General features: G+C 42.2%; 2 protein-coding genes and 1 non-coding gene across 3 annotated transcripts; 1 reads left to right on the top strand and 2 right to left on the bottom strand.

Moving 5' to 3' along the window:
• Positions 1–467: 467 nt before the first annotated feature.
• TRNAK-UUU (transfer RNA lysine (anticodon UUU)) lies at positions 468–540 on the top strand. The gene has a single exon. It is a non-coding gene; the product is annotated as a tRNA-Lys (tRNA).
• Positions 541–1186: 646 nt separating this feature from the next.
• On the bottom strand, positions 1187–2474 carry LOC147460521 (uncharacterized). The gene has a single exon (XM_086507885.1). It carries the CDS (start codon positions 1984–1986, stop codon positions 1768–1770), a length of 219 nt encoding a protein of 72 aa, XP_086364011.1. The 5' UTR covers positions 1987–2474; the 3' UTR covers positions 1187–1767.
• Positions 2475–2775: 301 nt separating this feature from the next.
• Positions 2776–4922, bottom strand: LOC147460520 (signal recognition particle subunit SRP54 2-like). The gene has a single exon (XM_086507884.1). The coding sequence runs from the start codon at positions 3758–3760 to the stop codon at positions 3080–3082; it is 681 nt and encodes a 226-aa protein (XP_086364010.1). The 5' UTR covers positions 3761–4922; the 3' UTR covers positions 2776–3079.
• Between the last annotated feature and the right edge of the window lie 15658 nt (positions 4923–20580).

Raw genomic sequence — 20580 nt, 5'->3', positions numbered from 1 at the left:
AGCAACGACTGGTGTAGGAGAGTCAGAGTCGAAAAGGAGATTTTCGATCTTTCCGCTCATTTAGAACCGTGCATGAAATTAAAAACTTTACACGGTGTTTTAGTTATTTTCTCCGGATGCAAGACTCGAACTTGCGACCCATGGATTAACAATCCACTGCTCTACCGACTGAGCTAATCCGAAACAAGAATGGGGACCCCGCTACATAGTTATTATAAAACATTACTAAGCCATTGTTGAAATTTTGGCTATTGTATTGGCAAAATTGTTGTTTCGGTATTAATGGTTGACATGAAGCAAATGAGGCTAAGGAATCTTGGCGATAGTTACCTAGATAACATTCATTTATGTATACTACTATAATGCCATCGTGATATGCTCAAGCCAAAGTTGTTCTTTTTTGTTTAATTACTACATAGAAATCTATTTCATTGCTAATTAATAGCAATAATAATGCAATAACATTTGGGTGCATAGCTCAGTTGGTAGAGCATTGGGCTTTTAATCTAATGGTCGCAGGTTCAAGTCCTGCTACACCCAGACTTGAGACTTATAGTAATGTAATGATTATGTTTGTTTGTGTGCAAAAAAGATCACTCCGCTTCGGCATGGTTGTGTTAAAGGGGCCATCTATAGTGGCTAGGTTGTGCAGTTAAATTGCCCCTTGCATCCACTTGTAGCCTTAACATCATCCATTTGAAAGCGCGCTTGCTAAACTGCCGCCGACCGGAGGGGAAAGCTGGCTTGCTTGCTTTCCTTAGTGATAGATAGAGAAATCATTGGGCCTGACCTTGTAGTCGTAGTGCTATTGTTGGTTCCCCTTCTGCGTCATACCGAGCCAATCACAACGCGTTGTAATGGTATAGTGGAATAATCTTTAAAATGCAAGGCAAAATCATAAACTTTGAAAAATGACAGAAAAGAAGAAAAAACACCCAATCCTTGGGCTGTGCTTGAGGGTTCGAAAAGGAAGTATTTCCCTCTGGAACTGGCGTATCGTAAAATGGAGGGACTTTTTGTAAAGAGAACTGCACTAGTTTTTATGCCATCATACTTGTCTTTACCTGGTTCTTTAGATTTAAGCAAGTCACCTATTCTTAGTTGTGCGGGCATCCGGATTTTTAATTGCAGTTTTATATGAAATTCACTTTTTATGCCCAAACTATACCATTCTTTCTCTAAGGCGTGACTCTTCGAGCTTTATCCCTTGAGCTAGCCCCCCGCCTCCTCCGGCGAATCGCGTGAGCTTACATACCGGGAGCGATGTTCGATTACCCTCTCTGCAGCCCCTCGATCTTCTGCAGTTTCAATGGAAGTTCACGCAGCTCTCTGTACTGTCCCAGGCTATATATCCCGGGAGCATTGATCTTGATTCGCTCCCCTCTCTGCAGCCCCCCGATCTTCTGCAGTTTCAATGGAAGTTCGCACATTACTGGGGATCTTCTGTTGTCTTGGGACCGCCTATGGCGTTCCTCCTTTGCTTCAGGTTGCTTCTGCGTGTAGAAGATGGAGAGACTTGTTGGACACAGATGAATGCTTGTGGAAGAATCTTGCGTACTCCTTCAACCCTACCTGTTTTCCTAGAAACTGTAGCTTGGACCAGCTTATGTTTACGTCTGCTTTGTCAGGTAGTACCAAAGCGCATTGGAGGCATATATGCACACTCTTCTATGCGTGGAGAGCAGGTTTGAAGAACTACAGATTCCCGCCGCAAATGGAGGAGATTGAACTATGCTAGATTTTCCTAGCTTCAAGGCAGGACACAGACTAGTCATCATGAGTGAAAGTAGAGGGCACACTCTCTTTGGACAATGTACTATCTTCACTTGTGCTGCTCTCTTCCTCTTCATCTGTGGAACTGTCATCTTCATTTGTGGCCTCCTCTTCATCTGTGGCATAGTCAACATCAATAGCGCCCCACTTCCACATCCTAGTGTCACTTATACCCTCAGCATCATTATCATCAAACGGTGTATCAGGCAACATGGAAGTGAGGGGCACTATTGCTGTTGACTCTACATCCAAACCTCAGAATTTGTGACTTATGGTACTGTAAAGATCTGCCAGTGGTTTATGGAGCATGGCAAAGTACGCTGGTATATGCGACAAGGTCAGCGCAGCTCATTTGCTCTGAGTCCAGCTTGGTGTTAAGGTTGCCATTTGGCCCGGCTGGCTACATATTGGTCAACTGACAAATTGCTGAAGAATTAACCAAGCCACTACAAGACGATTTTGACAATGTTCACAGTTGCTTGCAGATTTTCAATTTGCAGATGGGTGAGCTGATGTCTTCTCGGAGGTTTTTGTCCTGGTTGTTTTTTGGCCTGCAAATAACCCATTCCTTAAATCCTTATACATGAATACGAGGGGTACAGACAAGAGTGCTCTACGTGTGTGTGCAATATACCCAGATTGCAGACTCTGTACTGTAGGTTGTACATTCCATTCACAAATTATAGGCATGAGCACATGTTTTTCAGCTCATTGTCGCCGTGTGGTCGATTTATTGGATTTGCAGATACTTTGGGCGAACTTTTGATCTTTGATATGGTAGAGGGTCATATCCAGTATCATGGAGACTCTCAGACAGATGATGGCAACCCTAGAGAAGATGGTATCTGGGTTTGGCTGAAGGATTTGGGAGGAGAATCAGGGGAAAACTTTCAGAGAGTCGTCAAAGATGAATTGTTTTTTTGGGAGATTGGTGCTGGTCATCTGCTAGACGCTGTTGGTGTGTTTGTGACTGCTTGTTTTAGTGAATACCCTTGTAATTGAGAAAGGATGCGGAGGTAGTGCCATTGGATAAAAGATGCAACAACATAAATGTAAATGAAGGCCGGTTCTTGGCCTGATTCTTAACTTCGAAAACCTCCCCATCTTGAAAACACTGTTACAGGCATACTGTATTATTAGCAAAGTAACCTGTACATGTTGTAAACTTAATTACAGCGGAGTCCATTAAGAACTTGAAGGCCAACTATTCTTGATGATAGTGCATTTTCTTCATTAATGCTCTGAGAAGAGTACGAGCTTGTGTGGTGGAGACATACTACATCTCAAGATCTGTCTTTTGAATCTCTTACGATCTGTCTACTGCTACTACGAAGTATGCCTCCAAGCAGTGCACGATCGTTTGTGTTCCGTGCCCTCGATGACATGTCTCCTTTATTTCAGCTAGACATGGCCATGTACTGGGCCAATATGTTATTGCTTCCTTTCTTACAGGATTTGAAGAATTTGCAGAGTTGCTTGAACTCTTCCAACATGTCCTGCACAGAACAGATCCCCGGGCAATCCTTTGTATTCTTGAGGATTGCAAGAGCAATAACTTGGAAATGTCTGTGCTGTCTAGTTCTACGGCGGTCATTGAATCATGATGATCATGAACCTGAATTGCAGCACTGCCCAACGCTGAGAATTTTGTGCTGAGTTCCTTGTGTGCAGGAAGCAGCAAAGCCAGATCGTTGAAAGGCCCCATTCGCAGCAAGTACTGGTACACCTTGTGCATGGCACGCAAAGTAAAACCACGATCGAAGCGTGGGAGGTCCAGCTCAGCATGATCATCATCGTCTGCAGCATTAACCAATTTGTGGACAGGGCCATGCCAATCTCCCCCACCTAGCAGGTGATCCACAAAGTGCTTAGCATCAAAGGGTACAAATTGATCCATGTGCTCCCCTGTTCCAACAAAGATTATGGGGCCCTCGGTGGTGGCTACTGCGCTCAAGGCGCCACCACCTTTGGCACGGGTGCCGTCCATCTTGGGTGACGATCACCACACCCACAGGAACACTTCGCCTAAAAGCTAGCACGTGCCCATATGCTGATTGACCTATGCTGCCATCCATGACAAGTACGAGCAGATTGGGGCTTACAACTTCTGCCAAGTGACCATACGATCACAAGAGCCCTCATCTCTAAACTTCTGCACTCCTGCTTGGGCAACCTTGGTGGGGTCTGCCTCTGTGTAGCTTCCAAAGTAAGGAAAACCCAGTTTTGTTTGAGCATATCGAATGCGCCTGTTCTGAACGAATCGGCACACACAAGGGCTGGCCGGAGGCCCAATGTCTTGTAATAGTTAGTTCACTTCGAGTTTACACCGTCCAATTTACACATAGTTGGCTAGTTTCATTTGAGATCATTGGTTATGATATTGTGACAGTCATTTCCCCATACCAGCATGTTGTATCTCCTTGTATGGCTAACTGTCGAGAGGACTCAAGTAGTCTTGTCAGAGCCCTGCAAACCCACCAGCATTACCAATGAAGCAAAAGCTGCCACGTGTGGGGGAAGCTCAGGCGACCCGTCTCGCTCAATGTGCATGGCAAAATTGTGATGACACGAATGATTACTTTTGGTTGAAATGTTGCTTTACGGAGCTATTGTGGCCATTGAACCTCTCCTAATGTTATATTTTACCTGCAAAGGGGAGAAAAAAAAGGAGATCAAGTTTGTATTGTGACCGGCACATAGTGAAGAAAAAAGGTTCTGTTGAGCAACGCTCCTTTCGGAAACACCAAAGGTATATTTTGTACCTTTTTGTGGCTATCTTTTAACTTCAAAGGAGGGGAAAAAGGAGATCAAGTTTGTATTATGACCGACATATAATGGGAAAGGTGGGGTCTATCAAGCAATGGGAAAGGCGGGGTCTATCAAGCAACGTTCCTTTCAAAAACACCAAAGGTTTTTCTTGTACTTTCCTCGTGGTTACCTTCATATCATCTCGCATAGAAGCCACTGCCATGGCTAACTATCTTGGATGTACATCATGGAGAAAATTCTCGAATAGGTTTTTTGCATATGTAGGAGGTATATAGGTATGTCATGAAACGGAATCGAGGGATGTTTTCCAAAGGAAAATGCCTCAGAGGTGTCGGCAAATAAGATTTCTCCGCAAAATTTTTGCCTTCGGAGTTAGAAAGGGAAAGCGCAACAAGGGGAGGGAGGGGGGGGGGGGGGCGGGGGCGGGGATTGTTTTTCTTTCCAAATGTTTCTCTCTCTCTCTCTCTCTCTCTCTCTCTCTCTCCCCCACACACATAAGAGTCACAAGCACAAGTTCAAGTGGATTTCGGATGCCTCCAATTGTATTATGTTACATGCCACAAATATAATCACTGCCTGTCTCAATCTCATTCTCACTGATTTCAATAGCATTTGCGAAGAAAAATGTATAGCAGTGAAAAACTTACAGGACTTCAGGTGAATAAATTTTGGCTAGTAAAAAATGCGACTGAGGTATTCATTAATCTTCCACAATGCATCTTTTCCATGTTTTCAACTGATATCACGTAGTGCTATGAAAACATATCACTTTTTGAGCCTTCTAGGCTTCTTTTTGTCCTACAACAGATTAGTAAAATGGTTTTTGGAAGGCGGAATGGGATGGGACATCACGCCATTTCACTTGCCCAAAGTCCTAGATGGATGAAAAACACACATAAGGGACCACCTACTCAATGTAATCTATGTGATTTAATAAAGATTATTGAATGGTTGTGTGCGCGTATGTCACACGTGTCAATGCAAGGAACTTGCCGATACACTGTGTGCGAGCCACAAATGGCTCCAAGCACACAACAAGCTTCAACTAGTAAGCTCAAAGATGGCGATGGTGTGTCACTCACCGCTCTACGCTTGCTGTCGTGGAGCATTCCTCGCTGCGAAGAAGAGGGAGACGCCGCTACGCCGCGCTCAACCGCCGCGCCGCCACAATGCTCGATTGCACTCTCTTTGTCTCACACACACACACACACACACACACACACACAAGGAGATAAAGAAGAAGAAGATGGAGATGGACCAAGAGCACTCTTCAATTGCACAAATGAGAGAATGAGTGAATTGTAGGTTTAGTTGACTTTTATATGAGCTCGCCCCATTCACACTTGTGCGCCCATGCTTAGCCAACTAATCCCTTGAATGTTCCAGTTAGAGTGCATCTCTCATCGGCGATCACTCTTATCCTTTTCCTATTGGACCGACAAGCCCGGTACCTGATTCTACCAAGTAAATACTACAACGTCCGTCGTAGGTGATAGGGTGTCCGTGAGCCGTGAGGGTTAACATGCCCCCCTTTCTGATGTAGATTCCGTCTTCGGAAGCTATTGAGTTGAAGCTCATTCATTGAGGTGGATTCAGAGAATTTGAAATGAATGTCCTTAGCCTTCTTCAGTCACTGCAAAATTAAACAACATTGGCACAGTAATTGCATTCTCATATATAATTAAAAAGTATATGCAATTTTAGGCAAACAAATTGATTGGTAGCATAATTCTAAACCATTTGTTATAACGGCCGAAAGGCACTAAAGATCGACTATTAATACCATGGGTAAGCTTCTTAATTTTCTCTGGTCAATTAAGTTGTTTAATCGCGAGAGCCAAGTATTTCATGTCCGAGTGCTGACTAGAGGCTATACCTAGAAGACCTTGTAGTTAAGCTACGATAAAAGGAATTTCTCATGAAATCATCGCCTGACTGATTACCTTTACTTTGACCGCCCAAAAGTCTTTTCTCATTGATTTACTTTTGATGTGTGTGCTTATTTTGTATGCCTTGGGTTTTTTGCTTTTAAAGGAAAAGCTCCCACACTGGGAACCTCTAGGGCTCTAGTACCATAGGCGATACATGTGAGTGGAGTACTAAATCAAGCCGAGGTTTCTCTTTCAGCTTAAGATTTTACATTGTGGCACTTCGATTTTTTGTTTATTCGTTTTCAACAGTTTGCTTTTGTAACTTTGGGGGGTCATATAACATTGTTACCCTCCCCAGGCTCATCACACTAGTAAACTCCCTTTATAATACTTAAGCTAAAGGTCAATAGGGACTAAACCCACTAGAAAGCCCTAGTATATTTCACACAATGCTGCCTAAATCGGATTAAGAACCTAAGTAACCATTGATTATTAAGAAGGCATTCCCCATGGTATTAAGAGAAGATCTCTAACGTCTAGCTTGGTCAAACTAGCTTAATCGGACTGCTTGATTTTTGAACCTAGACAAGTGATTATGACTAGTCGTGTTAAGAGAAGATCTCTAACGTCTAGTCGTGGTCAAGAGACATATAAGCCATTCTAACTCCTCGAAATTCCTCTCACATGCTAGCGTACCTACGAAATCCATTCACAAGCAAGCACCGGAAAGACCATGTGAAACATTTGTGAAAAGTAATGAGGATACCTCTCACCCAAGGCAGGAGTGGATGACTCTAGCATACTAGCCATATCTGTACACGCAAATAGATGATGGTTAGAGTGTAAATATTACAAGGGTCGTGTTCTTGTGCATAATGTGTTTTTATGATTTTGTGTTATGGCTCTTGCTCTTTTACTTTTTAATCTTGTTTTTTGAGTATAAGGCTTTATATATACATTCCCGAAGATTGGAGATTAAAAGGTCAGGGAGGAAGGTTAAGAGGGAAGCAAGTGAATGATGGATGTTAGCAAACACTCCCCCCTTCCTTGGGTAGATCATACCTTTTGGAATGATGTCGTCACCCTTTGAAACCAGTTGTTCCAAGTTGTTATAGATGAAGGCTTTAACCAATAGTTTTTGATCACCCTATGCGTTTCATCTTGTTGCAAGGGTGGTAGGGTACTCTCCCATGATTTTATTTGCAACATTATTGTAGGTGGTGAATTTACAACGGGAGGTGCAAACTCTTTCTTGCTTGTATGGATATGTACAATGGTAGGTGGAGGTTGTCTTGAAGCTTCTATTTTCGTATAGGAACTACACAAAGAGTAAGAAGCTTCATTTGATTTCGATGTTCCTAAGCTAGGTGGAACAAATCGTTCTTTCTTTAGTACCAAAACTAACTCTTGGGCAGGTGTGTAGCATTCCGTGATTTTTTCTTTTTCGCGATCTTCAATTTATTTTGGAGCCACAGGATTGAGCTCACATGCGCCCGGTGACAAGTAAGAGCACAATTTACATTTTGGCACCCAGATTTGATCATTTCCTTCATAGTAGCGTTGGGCTTCCAATAGTTTTTTAGTGTCTCAAGCTCTATTTCAACTACATTAGTTGAAGCTCTAGAGAGTTGGGCTATGGTTACATATGGTTCAACCTCTTTGACATGCAATGTTTTGGGCTTTATTTCCTTAAGAGGCAATATCTCAGGGACTATGTCTTGAGTGGCAGGTCTAAGAGTTGGTTTCTGTGTTGTGACACTCCTTGTCCCCCAATCAATAGTGCATTTGGTGGCTATCATCCACACGCGTCCTAGGTTTATATTACCCTCCATAGTTCCAGCAGGCATGACCAAAAAGTCTTGAGCTACAACCCCATCGTCATAACTGACAAAAGTGTGCCACACTCCAAAAACCTAAGTTTTTTTCTTGTTGACACCCTTGACTTGGATAATACTCTCAGATAGAGGTGGCTTTCCTAACTGACACCACATCCCATCTGATAGCAAATTATATTTAGCACCCGTGTCCAATAAAGCGTTATATAGCACTTTTCCATAGGCGCTGTTTAGCTCAATAGGGTATCGTAGAGGTGTGTCAGAGTCCAACCAATCCTTGTCAGTTTCAACATGGAATGCATGTGTGACTTCAAGGTTAGTCTCTCGTTTTTTGTCTTATGCGTTGTTATCGCTCCTTAGCCTCAGCTTGAGCTTATATCTTCTTCAATTCTGTTTGTGCCTTGGCTGTCTTTTTTGGATGGATTGCACGTAGCTCCTCTTGGCTTAAAGGGTCATAGTATCTTTTAAATTTGCTCCCATTGAGGAATCCAATGGTTTCAACTCCATCAAGAGTCTCCACACAAATGGTTCCTTGTGGGGTGATCTCACATACTCTATATGGTCCTTTTCCTGCATATTTCAACTTTTTATTTTCGCTACGCACTCCATATATAAGGACTTTATCACCAACATTGATATCTTTGTTCTTTAGATGATGGTCAAACCATTTCTTCCTCCTATCTTTCTCCACAAGTGCATTTTGCACAGCTAATTGCCTCTCTTCATCTAGCCTTTCAAGGATATATAATCGTTCAACTAAGGGGTTACCATCCCAATCTTCTTGAGAAGCTACTCGAAGACTAGGAACGACAAACTCCCATGGCATAACGGCTTCTTGGCCATACACCATCTTAAATGGTGTGCAGTTAATGGCAACTTTGTACGTAGTAAGATAAGCCCATAGAGCTGATGTAAGCTTTAAATCCCAATCTGTGCGATGAGCTTTCACCGTTTTGGTCAAGATAGAGATTAAGGTCTTGTTGGTGCTCTCAGCTTGGCCATTTGCTTGTGGATAATAAGGTGTGGACTTATGGTGAGCTATCATAAAGTTGGTAGTGAGTTCTTTTATTACTCCATTTATAAAATGAGTACCATTGTCACTCACAATCTCAAAGGGACAACCAAATCTTGTAATAATGTTCTCAAAGAGAAACTTAGCAGTTGACCTCGCATCGGCTTTACGTGTCGCCCCGCCTTCCGCCCACTTTGTCACATAGTCAGTGGCAACGATAATATATATAGATTGAGTGCTACGAGCTACCGGACTAATTGGGCCTACAAAGTCCAAACCCTATTTTTCAAATGGTTGAGTCACTTTAACAGGATGTAAGGGCATCCTATCCTTTTGTTGTGTGATCTTGTAACGTTGGCATTCATCACATCCTTTTGCAAAAAGTGATGCATCTTTGAATAAGGTAGGCCACCAATAGCCTGATTGCAACACCTTTCTAGGTGTTAGATCCCCTGAGAAATGTCCTCCAGCTATACCCATGTGGGCTTCTTGCAGTATGTATAAATACTCATCCTCACGGGCACAACGTCTAAGAATATCATCCTTCCCTAGCCTGTAGAGAGTTCCTGCAATGAGAGAGTAAGGTTCACATTCTTTTAACAGTTTTTGAGCTATGTCTTTACGAAGCTCTTTGGGTGGAAAACCATTAACTAGAAAGTTCACAATCTTCTCACTCCATTCAGGTATGGTTTTGACTAGGAATAGAGAAGTATCGAGAAACTCATCATCGACTCCAATAGGGGCTTCACCATTGGGGGAGAGACAAATGATCCACCATGACATGTCTTTTACCAAGTCTCACCACAACGGTAAAGTCAAACTCAAGGAGAATTAACAACCATCGTGTAATTCTTCCCGTGGAACAAGGTTTATTTACTAGATACAACAAGGCTTGATGATCAACATAGAACACAAACTTGTTGGCCAGAAGGTAGTAGCAAAATTTCTTCACTGCATAAATCATACCTAAACCTTCTCACTCTGTGGTGTAGTTTCTCTCGGCATCATGCAATTGACGACTTGCAAAGCTAATGGGGTAGTCCAGTTTATGTTCTCCTGGCTGAGCTAGAACACACCCAATAGCAAAGTTCGATACTCAATATGCACATGGAAACTTACATTCCAATCGGGCACTCGTAGAATAGGAGTGCTAGTCAAGGTCTTTTTCATGGTCACACTCCGTAGTCCATTGGAACTCAATAAGAAGCTTGTACAAAGGACGAGCTATCTCGACAAAGTTTAAAATAAACCGTCGGTAATAACCAACATGGCCCATGAACCTTTGAACTCCTTTATAGTTTGTAGGTGGTGGAAATTTATCAATGGCTTTAATTTTGCTCTCATATGTGGAAATCCCATTTTTGGACACTATATGTCCTAAAAGGACTCCATGTTTAACCCAAAATTGGCATTTGAAAGGGTTTAAGGAGATGCGATACAATCTACACTTCTCAAACACTTTTTGTAAGCATGATAGATGTTCTTTCCAAGAGGAATAAACACAAAGGTCATCTAAGAAAGCTTCACAAAACTCACTCAAATATTCTCTAAAAGCAGTGTTTATTAATCTTTGAAAGGTACTTGGGGCATTGGTTAAGCCAAAAGCCATAACATGAAATGCGACTACTCCAAATTTAGTTATAAAGGCTGTTTTAGCTTGGTCCTCCAGCGCAATTTTGATTTGATTGTAGCTAGAGTACCCATCTAAAAAGCTATAAGCTTCCTTCCCTGTAACTCTTTCAAGCACATGTTCTGAATATGGCAAGGGGTAATGGTCCCTCCTAGTGGCGGCATTGACCTTCTTGAGATCCACGCACACTCTGAGTTTCCCATTCTTTTTTGGCACAATCACTATTGGAGACACCAATTCTGAGTGCTCAATAGGGTATATGAATCCGCATTCCACAAGCTTTTCAATCTCTTCTTGAACGATTTTTGAATATTCAGGATTTATTAGATAGGGTCGTTGTTGAACTGGCTTAGCCATGCTATTCATGGGGATTGTATGTTGCACCACGGAAGGTGGAACACCTTTCATATCATGATATTTCCATGCAAATATATCCCTGAATTCCTGCTGGACCGTCATAGACTCCATTGCTCCCATCGATAGGTTTTCTTTGAGCCTTTGTATACACAACCTTACGTTCCTCTGTGGTGTAGGATTTGAAATGTTCAGGTGCAGGGTGTAAGTCTATGGGGTCCTGTTGTTCTGTGGACTGTGATTTCACTTACGATTCCTTTTGTTGTTAAGCTAACTCTCGATTTTGTCGTCTCCTTACAGTATGGCTCAGTTTTGGCTTCTCTGTAGTCTCTAGTTGTGCGATGTCAATGGGTTGTGGACTACACCACATAACGCTTTGAAGGTATTCACCCCAATTATCTACCAACTTCCGATGAGCATCACATGCCCCTATATAATTAAGCCATTCTGCGGTAGATTTCTTTTCATTTACTCTAGCACGCACATTTGCTCAATATCTTCATCTCTTATATCTCTTACTCTTCTTGTTTAATTTTCGATAACAACAAATCTCTAGTGAAGAGTCACTAGATGAATCGCTTCTTGTGTCTTCTGCTCCCTTGGATAGATTGTCATCTGGAGTACCACTGGGCCTTGAATGGTTTGTCCCCACATTTGCACTAAGATTTAACTCAGATTCTTCATCCTCATAGTCAATTTCAATTCATGATTTTGACCCCAAATCGTGTGGGCTATAGTCTTGTGAGGCGCTACTGGTTCCAATGCCAATCAAACTTTCATCTTGTAGGTCATCATAAGCTATATGCATTGCTTCTAGCATATTTAAGGGTACGAGTGGTGGCATTTCATCCCCCTCAGGTGTTACCCAGGTCATCCCCCTATTTCCCCAAGTGTCTATGGTTCCTGCTAGGTGGACCCAATCCACATTGTCCGACTCAGTCATCCCAGGTAGTACATCCATATAAGGAGAATCTTCCCCAACATCAGTGTCCGCTTTACACGTGTAACAATACTGCAATGGGTCCGAGTGAATTGTGGTGTCAGATCTATGATCAATTATAAACCTGTTTCCTAGAGGATGTGCTCGACCAGTTACAAGATCCACTCAAATGAGAAAATCTTGGAACTGCAAGTAGACATGGTTTTTAGACCAGTCATGCACCATTTTTGCTTCCCTCATGAAAGGACGTCCTAAGATCATCTCTGATGCCATAGTGTGTTTGGAGAAATCCATAACAATGAAGGAAATCCTTATTTTATGTCCAAAGACCTTGATCTTGAGATCTTCTAGCATCCCAATAGGCTTAACAATAGACCCATTGGCCATCTTCACTACTATGGTTGTGGTCACAAGATGAGGTCTTCCCATAGTTTCCCAGCAATTTTTAGTCACAATGCTTACCCCAACGCCACCATCAAGGATTCCCTTCACATTTAATCCCTTAGTAGTGATTGGTATGGTCGTATTGGATTCATCACCCTCAAAGTATTGTCCCAACTTGCTAACAGGTATTTCTATAACAAGGTTCTCATATAGGTTGGGTTGTGGATCTAAGTGTTCCTCCTCTATTGGCATCTTCCCAGCTCCATCCATCTGTGCAAATTGTGGTAGCCCAAACTTTAGTTCTCCATTGAGGAAGGCTCGAAGAGCTGAGACTAGCTCAGGGTCTTTATATAGTTTGGACATGATGGTGGTTCTAACTTCCGAAGACATGAAATCCATCAATTTGGCAATGTTTAACGGCACCTTTTGGACTTCAGTCCCTTGACGTGGGGAATATGGGATCTCCATTTCTTCGATAGGATCAGGTATCCCTCTGTAAAGATTCTTTCCATCAAGAAGTGAGTACGCCCACTTTCCCATGACTTTAAGTCACTTTCTTCTTGGATGGGGCTAAGGGTCTATGCACTTGGTGAGGTTATTGTTGCGTAGGGAACAAGGTGTCTGTAATCTGGATTTGCCTAGGTACTAGTTCTAGATCCCTTTGGGTATCTTCTACCAAACTCATTAATTGCTTGATTCGCTCAATCTCCTCTGTAGGGTTTGGGTAAGTTCCTATCTTCTTTTTGGATCCTGGCCATTGTGGCTCATGAAGATCTTCCTTGTTGGTTTCTATCTTAGTTGTCATTTTGGTCTCCATGGTTTCACTGAATCAGAATCCTCTTCAGCGTCGTTCATATATACGGGGTCGTCACCAGTCCCTATGTTGGTCTTTGAACTGGGGTCTGACTTCGCTACTTTTCGCGATCTCGTCCTTCGTGTTTTCTTCTTTTTTTTGAGATTGGACGATTGATGCCGTGTCTCTTTCCTTAAGAATATAATTTTGTTTTTGGAGCATCAATCGTGTGAGTATGTTTACTGGTACCACAGGTGTACTTTGTGATGGCTCCTCGGTAACTTCAATCAAGGTTAATGGTGTGATCTTCGGTGCATTTGGATTATTTGGACATTGGGCAACCAAATGATCTATGCCACATCGATTACACATGAGTATTGGCATTGTAGACGTGCTCGCTTGATTGGTTTGCATTACTGTGGCGTTCTTTTGTAGCCTAATAGGACACTTGGCTACACGATGTGGACCTCCACACTCATAGCATTGAAGAGGTGGTCTCTTAGCAGTGTAATTGGTATTTTGTCCTCTTGCCGCAAGAGCAGCTACTTGATAGATAGGTTTGACTTGTCCCCAATAGTCCTCCATGTAGTATTGTGGACTTTCTTCAAGCGCATACTTCCCATAGGCAATATTAGGATCTATATCTTCCTCACAGCCTTCCAAACAAGCAATAGATGACTCACAACCCACTTGATTCACAGAAGTGATTCTCGGATGTGGTGGTTGCGGTCCTAGCACTGGAGGTGTTACGAAACTGGGCACCCTCCTGTTGTAGTGGTTAGCTGCAATTGGGATAGCTGGGCGTAATGGTTAATTATGTGCTGTCTATTTATTTTACTAATTAAATTGATGATGATTTTGTAGAGTGAAATGCGGGGAGTTGATGAAGAGGCGAAGGCAATTACTCTTGGCCATTTTATATTTGCACAGTATCTTAGAAAATTATTTCAATAAGCCACTATGGCTCTGTAAATAGTTGTAGTGGGAACTCCCCTTATGGGTCATGCAAGAACTAATGAGCTTCACTCATTTACAAAAGTGAAAGTGGTTGTAAAAGAGGGGCCTCAATTTTTGGCACCTTAAACTCAAAGTAATATATTAAATACCAACTCCACAAGAGAGGTGCCGTGGAGTTTGGGGCTAGATTTAGGCCTTCCTCTTGCAGATTCTCTTCTCTACTCTCTTAAGCTATGGTTATTTTGCTGTGTACTCTCTAATCTAGTCTCCATCTCTTACACCTCTCTTACACTCTCTTACACCTCTCCATCTCTTACACCTCTCTTACACTCTCTTACAAGTTTGTCTATGTCAATTCTATGTTTACTGTGTGTGTGTGTGTCATAGTCTAGGTGAGTGTGTGTGCTTGGAAATTGGAAGAAGAGGTGGACAGTTTGATGGTGATGGCTTGAAAGCTTGTGTTGAATATTCTAAGCGGTCGATCTCCCCCTCTTCTCCCAACAGTCTTTGTGGTAGTCACTGATGCTAGTGGGAAAGGTATCGGTGCAGTCCTTATGCAAGATAACCATCCAATTGCTTTCGAAAGTCGTAAATTCAAACCATCTGAAACAAAGTTCAGTACTTATGATAAAGAGTTGACTGCTGTGGTACATGCATTGAAAATTTGGAAACACTATGTAATGGGTACTAACTTGATCATTAAAACTGATCAACAAAGTATCAAATATTTACTTTCTCAGCCCTTAATAGATGATAGACATATTAAGTGGGCCGCTTTTATTCAAAGTTTTCAGCCCAACATTCAATACCAACCTTGTAAAGAAAACGTTGTAGCTGATGCCTTGAGTAGAAGACCCTCACTTAATCATCTATCAACCATTACTAGAACTTCGTTTGACACCATGCCTGACACTTATGCACATGATGATGACTTCAAAACGACATGGTTGCACATGCTTGATAATTCTGTACACACATTTCTCGAATACACTATTCAAGAAAACTTCCTTTATTTCAAACAAAAATTGTGTGTGACTAAACCTTTTTGTGCATTAATTATTGAAGAATTGCACAAACCACCTTATGCTGGACACAGAGGATTTGCCGCAACTTTTCAAAATTTATGTCGTGATTTCTATTGGCCTGCTATGAGAATGGATGTTAAACAGTATGTGTCAACTTGTTTGATTTCTCAAAAAATCAAAGCAGCTATAGGTAAGAAATTGGGACTTTTACACCCTCTCCCCATCCCTGAAAGACCTTGGGAACATATTTCCATGGATTTTGTTACTGGTTTCCCACTCACAATGCACAAACATGACATGATATGGACTATTATTGACCGTTTCTCTAAACAAGCATATTTCATTCCGTGTAAGAAAACACTCACAGCACATCAAGCTGCACTTTTGTTTCTGAAGACGGTTTTTCCACATCATGGTTTGCCTAAAGTGATTATTTCTGATCGAGACTCAAAATTTTGTAGTGCTTTTTGGACTACTGTATTTGAAAATCTTGGCACTACACTTGAATTCACTTCTGCATTTCATCCTGAATCTAATGGTCAAACCGAAGTCACCAACCGCACTATTATTAACTTGTTAAAGGCTTATGTTTCCTCTCAACCTAAGAAATGGGATGACTACCTACATATTTTGCAATTTGCATACAACAATACCACTCACATTGCCACGGGTAAATCTCCATTTGAAATTGTATATGGTCACTCACTTCCTACTCCTGCTTCACGTCTTTCTAATGTTGTGCCTTCCGCTGATGATTTCACTACTGACTTTCATGATATTTATGCAAGTGTGCATTCTGCCATTAAACACTCACAAGAACTTTACACCAAGCATGCTAACAAGCACCGCAAGGCACACCAATTCAAAGAAGGTGATCATGTTTTACTTTGCATCGAAAAACGAAGGATCAAAAGTATTGATACTAACGTCTTTGTTAAGCTTGCTCCTCGTTTTTATGGACCTTTCAAAATTTCAGCGGTCATTAATGATGTTTCTTTTCGTTTAGACCTACCTGCACATTGGCACATTCACAATGCCTTTCACATTAGTCTTTTACGTCCATTTCGAGGACCCCTACCTACACACCACATTTATGAAGACCCACCTTCACTTGTAGACCAAGAAGAGCAACTCATCCCTGATAAAATAGTTGACCATGAGACCACCACTACACGCACTGGAATGGTTTATAACCGTTACCTTTTGACTTTCAAGGGCCACCCTCGAGAGGATGCCAAATGGATGTCTGAAAAGTTTTTTCGCAACTTTCCCGACCTTCTCCACACTTTCCATCACTAACGGTCCAATTGATTTCTCTATTGAGCAACTGAGGACATTTGCTATCCCTGGTGGGAGGGATGTTACAAAACTGGGCACCCTCCTGTTGTAGTGGTTAGCTGCAATTGGGATAGCTGGGCGTAATGGTTAATTATGTGCTGTCTATTTATTTTACTAATTGAGTTGATGATGATTTTGTAGAGTGGAATGCGGGGAGTTGATGAAGAGGCGACGGCAATTACTCTTGGCCATTTTATATTTGCACAGTATCTTAGAACATCATTTCAATAAGCCACTATGGCTCTGTAAATAGTTGTAGTGGGAACTCCCCTTATGGGTCATGCAAGAACTAATGAGCTTCACTCATTTACAAAAGTGAAAGTGGTTGTAAAAGAGGGGCCTCAATTTTTGGCACCTTAAACTCAAAGTAATATATTAAATACCAACTCCACAAGAGAGGTGCCGTGGAGTTTGGGGCTAGATTTAGGCCTTTCTCTTGCAGATTCTCTTCTCTACTCTCTTAAGCTATGGTTATTTTGCTATGTACTCTCTAATCTAGTCTCCATCTCTTACACCTCTCTTACACTCTCTTACAAGTTTGTCTATGTCAATTCTATGTTTACTGTGTGTGTGTGTGTGCCATAGTCTAGGTGAGTGTGTGTGCTTGGAAATTGGAAGAAGAGGTGGACAGTTTGATGGTGATGGCTTGAAAGCTTGTGTTGAATATTCTAAGCAGCCGATCTCCCCCTCTTCTCCCAAAAGGAGGTGGTAAGGGTGTTGTTTGAACAACATTCTGGGCCCTAGGGACTATGTGTTGTGCTGTTTGTTCAAGAGGTGGGGCCGACATCAATGCTGTTAAGTATGGAGCCTGATTTACCCTTGTAATTTTCTGTGGTAAAAGCGCACATTTGTAAGGCCCCCATTATGAGGAGAAGCCATCGTGCATGAAGGAAAATCATTTACCGGAAACCAAAATTTTCACGAACAAGAATCAGGGGCAACTTTAGAGGCCTCGGTGGCGGAATATTCCTTTTCACCGGAATATTATGGCCGGACGGCGGCCGGAAAGTGGTCGGAAAACAACCGGTCGGTTGGCCGGTGGCCGGTAGTCAATGGCCGATGGCCTGTGGCCGAATTCAATGGCCGGTGGCCGAATTCAAAAGCGGACTTGTCTTCTCAAGGGCGGCCACACATGGGCGGATTGGAGGGTCCGATTTGGACTTATTCGCACAAGGACGGCTACACATGGCTGTCTCTCATAAGAGAGGGCAGCCCTTTTGGCCTATAAAAGGAGGCCATTTCTACACACATTTCATAGTGTGAAGTTGATGCAACAAGGTGAGTGTGAGGTGGTGAGAGTGAAGCAAGGTGGGAGCTCCATTAAGGGTATAATCCCTTTGTAAACTACTTCTTGTTTTGAAGTACTAAAGCCATTGAGTGGCTGCTTTCCCGTGGACGTAGCCCACATTGGGTGAACCACGTATATCGTGTGTACTCTCTCTCTCTCTCTCTCTACTCTACTCTATAATCTCGTGTATGTAAAGCTGTCTCTCTCCATTAAGTAATCTACTTAATTATCTATTTAGCTACGTCTTATTTCCCAACAAATGCAGGTACTCGAGGTGTGTCTTTCCATGCTAAGGTTGGTCTATTGGCCATCACGCGTTTAAATACTATGCAATCCTTAGCTTGATGACCATACCTTCCACATGCATTGCAATTCCCATTGAATTTTACTCTAAAAGTAGGGCATTCACTGGTACTATGAGGTCCATAGCATACTGAGCACCATTGTTGCTCCCTTCTTGTATACATATGATTGTTTTGCGGAGCACGATTGTCTCTAAGACTCTCTTGAATAGCCTTGGTGAGATCTGCTAAAGTCATCTCAGATATCTTTGGCTCCTTAGCAATAGGATTTAGGGTCATTGGCTGATGCCGTGATGCTTGCGACCTAATAGATTTAGGCTCAACAGACACTCTTTCTCCTTGAATCATTAAATTATCCTCCAATTGGATTGCATTGGTGGTTACTGCTTCCCAAGTGGTGATACCTCTAATGACTAGGCCATTCTAGATATCATTATGTCGTAATCCCTTAATGAATCTATCAAGCAATTGATTATGATTGAAGCACTCATTTGGATTACAACGAGAATTCAAATGCTTCAAGCGACTAATAAAGTCTCTCATTGACTCTCCTTCATCTCGTCGGGTTTTCTGGAGCTGAGAGGCTACACCCCAAAGCACTCCCTCTTGTATGTATTCTTTCAACGACAATCTCCTAAAAGTAGGGTAAATTGTTATTTCTTCCACCCTTAGGGTTCTATACCAATCCCCAACCTTTCCACTTAAGGTTAGGCTTAAAGCATTACTCTTATGCAAGTCATCGTGTTCTCCTAGAGAATTGCATATTTGTTCAAACACTTCGATATGTTTTCTCACATCCCCGTCTCCACTAAATTTTTGTGTGAGCTTGCTATTTATACTGCCTTACTTCTAGTTTCTCTATCAGGCGTGTTACGCATATTCTCAGCAATAGATCAACCAATAGCTTGAGAAAATGTTGCCAAGTCACCTAAGTGAGCAGGCACCATGGGTGAAGGCGCTCCATAGACTACATGTGGAGTAGGTATTGGCATTGGGCTTGGCGCATAGGAAGCCCTTGGGTTCCACGTTTGGTACGGTGTTGTGCCATGTGGCGGCCCAAAGTTCATATGTGTGGCCCTAGACATAGCAGATGTCGGATGTGACATGCTAATGCTAGCCGGTATAGTCCCATGGAAATAATAACTTGGGTGTTGTGGTTGTGGAGCATAGGTAGTTGAAACAATGGGAGGGGTAGGGACTACATGAGTGCGATGACCCATAGGTGCATACAATTGGTACACACTTGTAGGTACTGTTGCATGCATTGAGCTACCATGTAGCGGTGCTTTACTAACAAATGAGGTCCATGGCGTGTTTCTTGGCATGCCCATCATTGGGGTAGGCATGGTAGCCGTGGTGTCATCAAAGGAAAGATGAGCTAGACTTGCAAAGGTAAATCTATCACTTGTGGGCTAAGATTTCACTGAGACCCCTGGAGAAACAACATATGGAGGATCCATCAGACTTACCGAGGGAGTCTCCATTTGCGATAAGTTCAGTTGTTTAGCCTTCCCTATATCCAAGAATCTCATGAGACCCGTTGAAGGTATGTTGATCCCCTTGTTCTGTCTCTCTAACTCAATGACCCTATGGATAACTTGTTGATCCTCCACACTAGTAGCACCCATTGTGGATTGTAGGACATCTAACCAACCCACGTGATAGGTGTGACAGGTAAAGTGTGAGCTTTGTCCTAAGGTATGAGTCAAGGAGAGGAGAGTGGATTTATCCCACATACTGTGGAGCAAGGCTGTAGAGCTACTTAAAGCTCATTTCATGAATGAATAAACAACAACTTCATTTTGCACTACATGCTTGTCTATGGTGAGCTTGTGCTAAGCTAAGTCAATACTCAAGATTGTGTTCATGAGTCCAAGCTAATTCTATCTTGGAACCTAATTCACTTGAGTGATAACTTTTCTTACACACACTCACACACTTGCACCATGTTTCTCTTTCATCCACCATAGCTAGCACGATCCAATTCCTAACATTTGGTATCAGAGCCATGGTATGCTAGCTAGGATTTTCATTATGCATTAGTGTGTGTTAACCATTAGCATCTCCATTAGATCGATTAGCATTTCATTGTTGTAGCCCATTGACATTTTCATAACTAGTTGCATCTCACTAATTAAGCACTAATCTAGTTATGTGTGGGCACGTCCTTGGCACACCCAAGAGGCCACTACCCTCCATGGCTAGATAGGCTTGATTAGGGAGAAGATTAGCATCCAATTTTTGCATTTCTAGTCATTTTTTGTGTCATTTTTCTAGTGGTTTGCATCTTCAATTAATCTTCCCGATTT

The sequence above is a fragment of the Adiantum capillus-veneris genome, chromosome 3 (genome assembly GCF_014529385.1).
Source record: "Adiantum capillus-veneris isolate H3 chromosome 3, ASM1452938v2, whole genome shotgun sequence".
In the NCBI taxonomy this organism is placed as follows: Eukaryota; Viridiplantae; Streptophyta; class Polypodiopsida; order Polypodiales; family Pteridaceae; genus Adiantum; species Adiantum capillus-veneris.
The sequence above is the reverse complement of the archived record's forward strand: the minus strand, read 5'-3'. Positions and strand labels throughout refer to the sequence as shown.

Coding starts and splice junctions, on each gene's coding strand:
- LOC147460520 (XM_086507884.1), bottom strand. CDS start 3,760: ATGGACGGCACCCGTGCCAAAGGTGGTGGCGCCTTGAGCGCAGTAGCC.
- LOC147460521 (XM_086507885.1), bottom strand. CDS start 1,986: ATGTTGCCTGATACACCGTTTGATGATAATGATGCTGAGGGTATAAGT.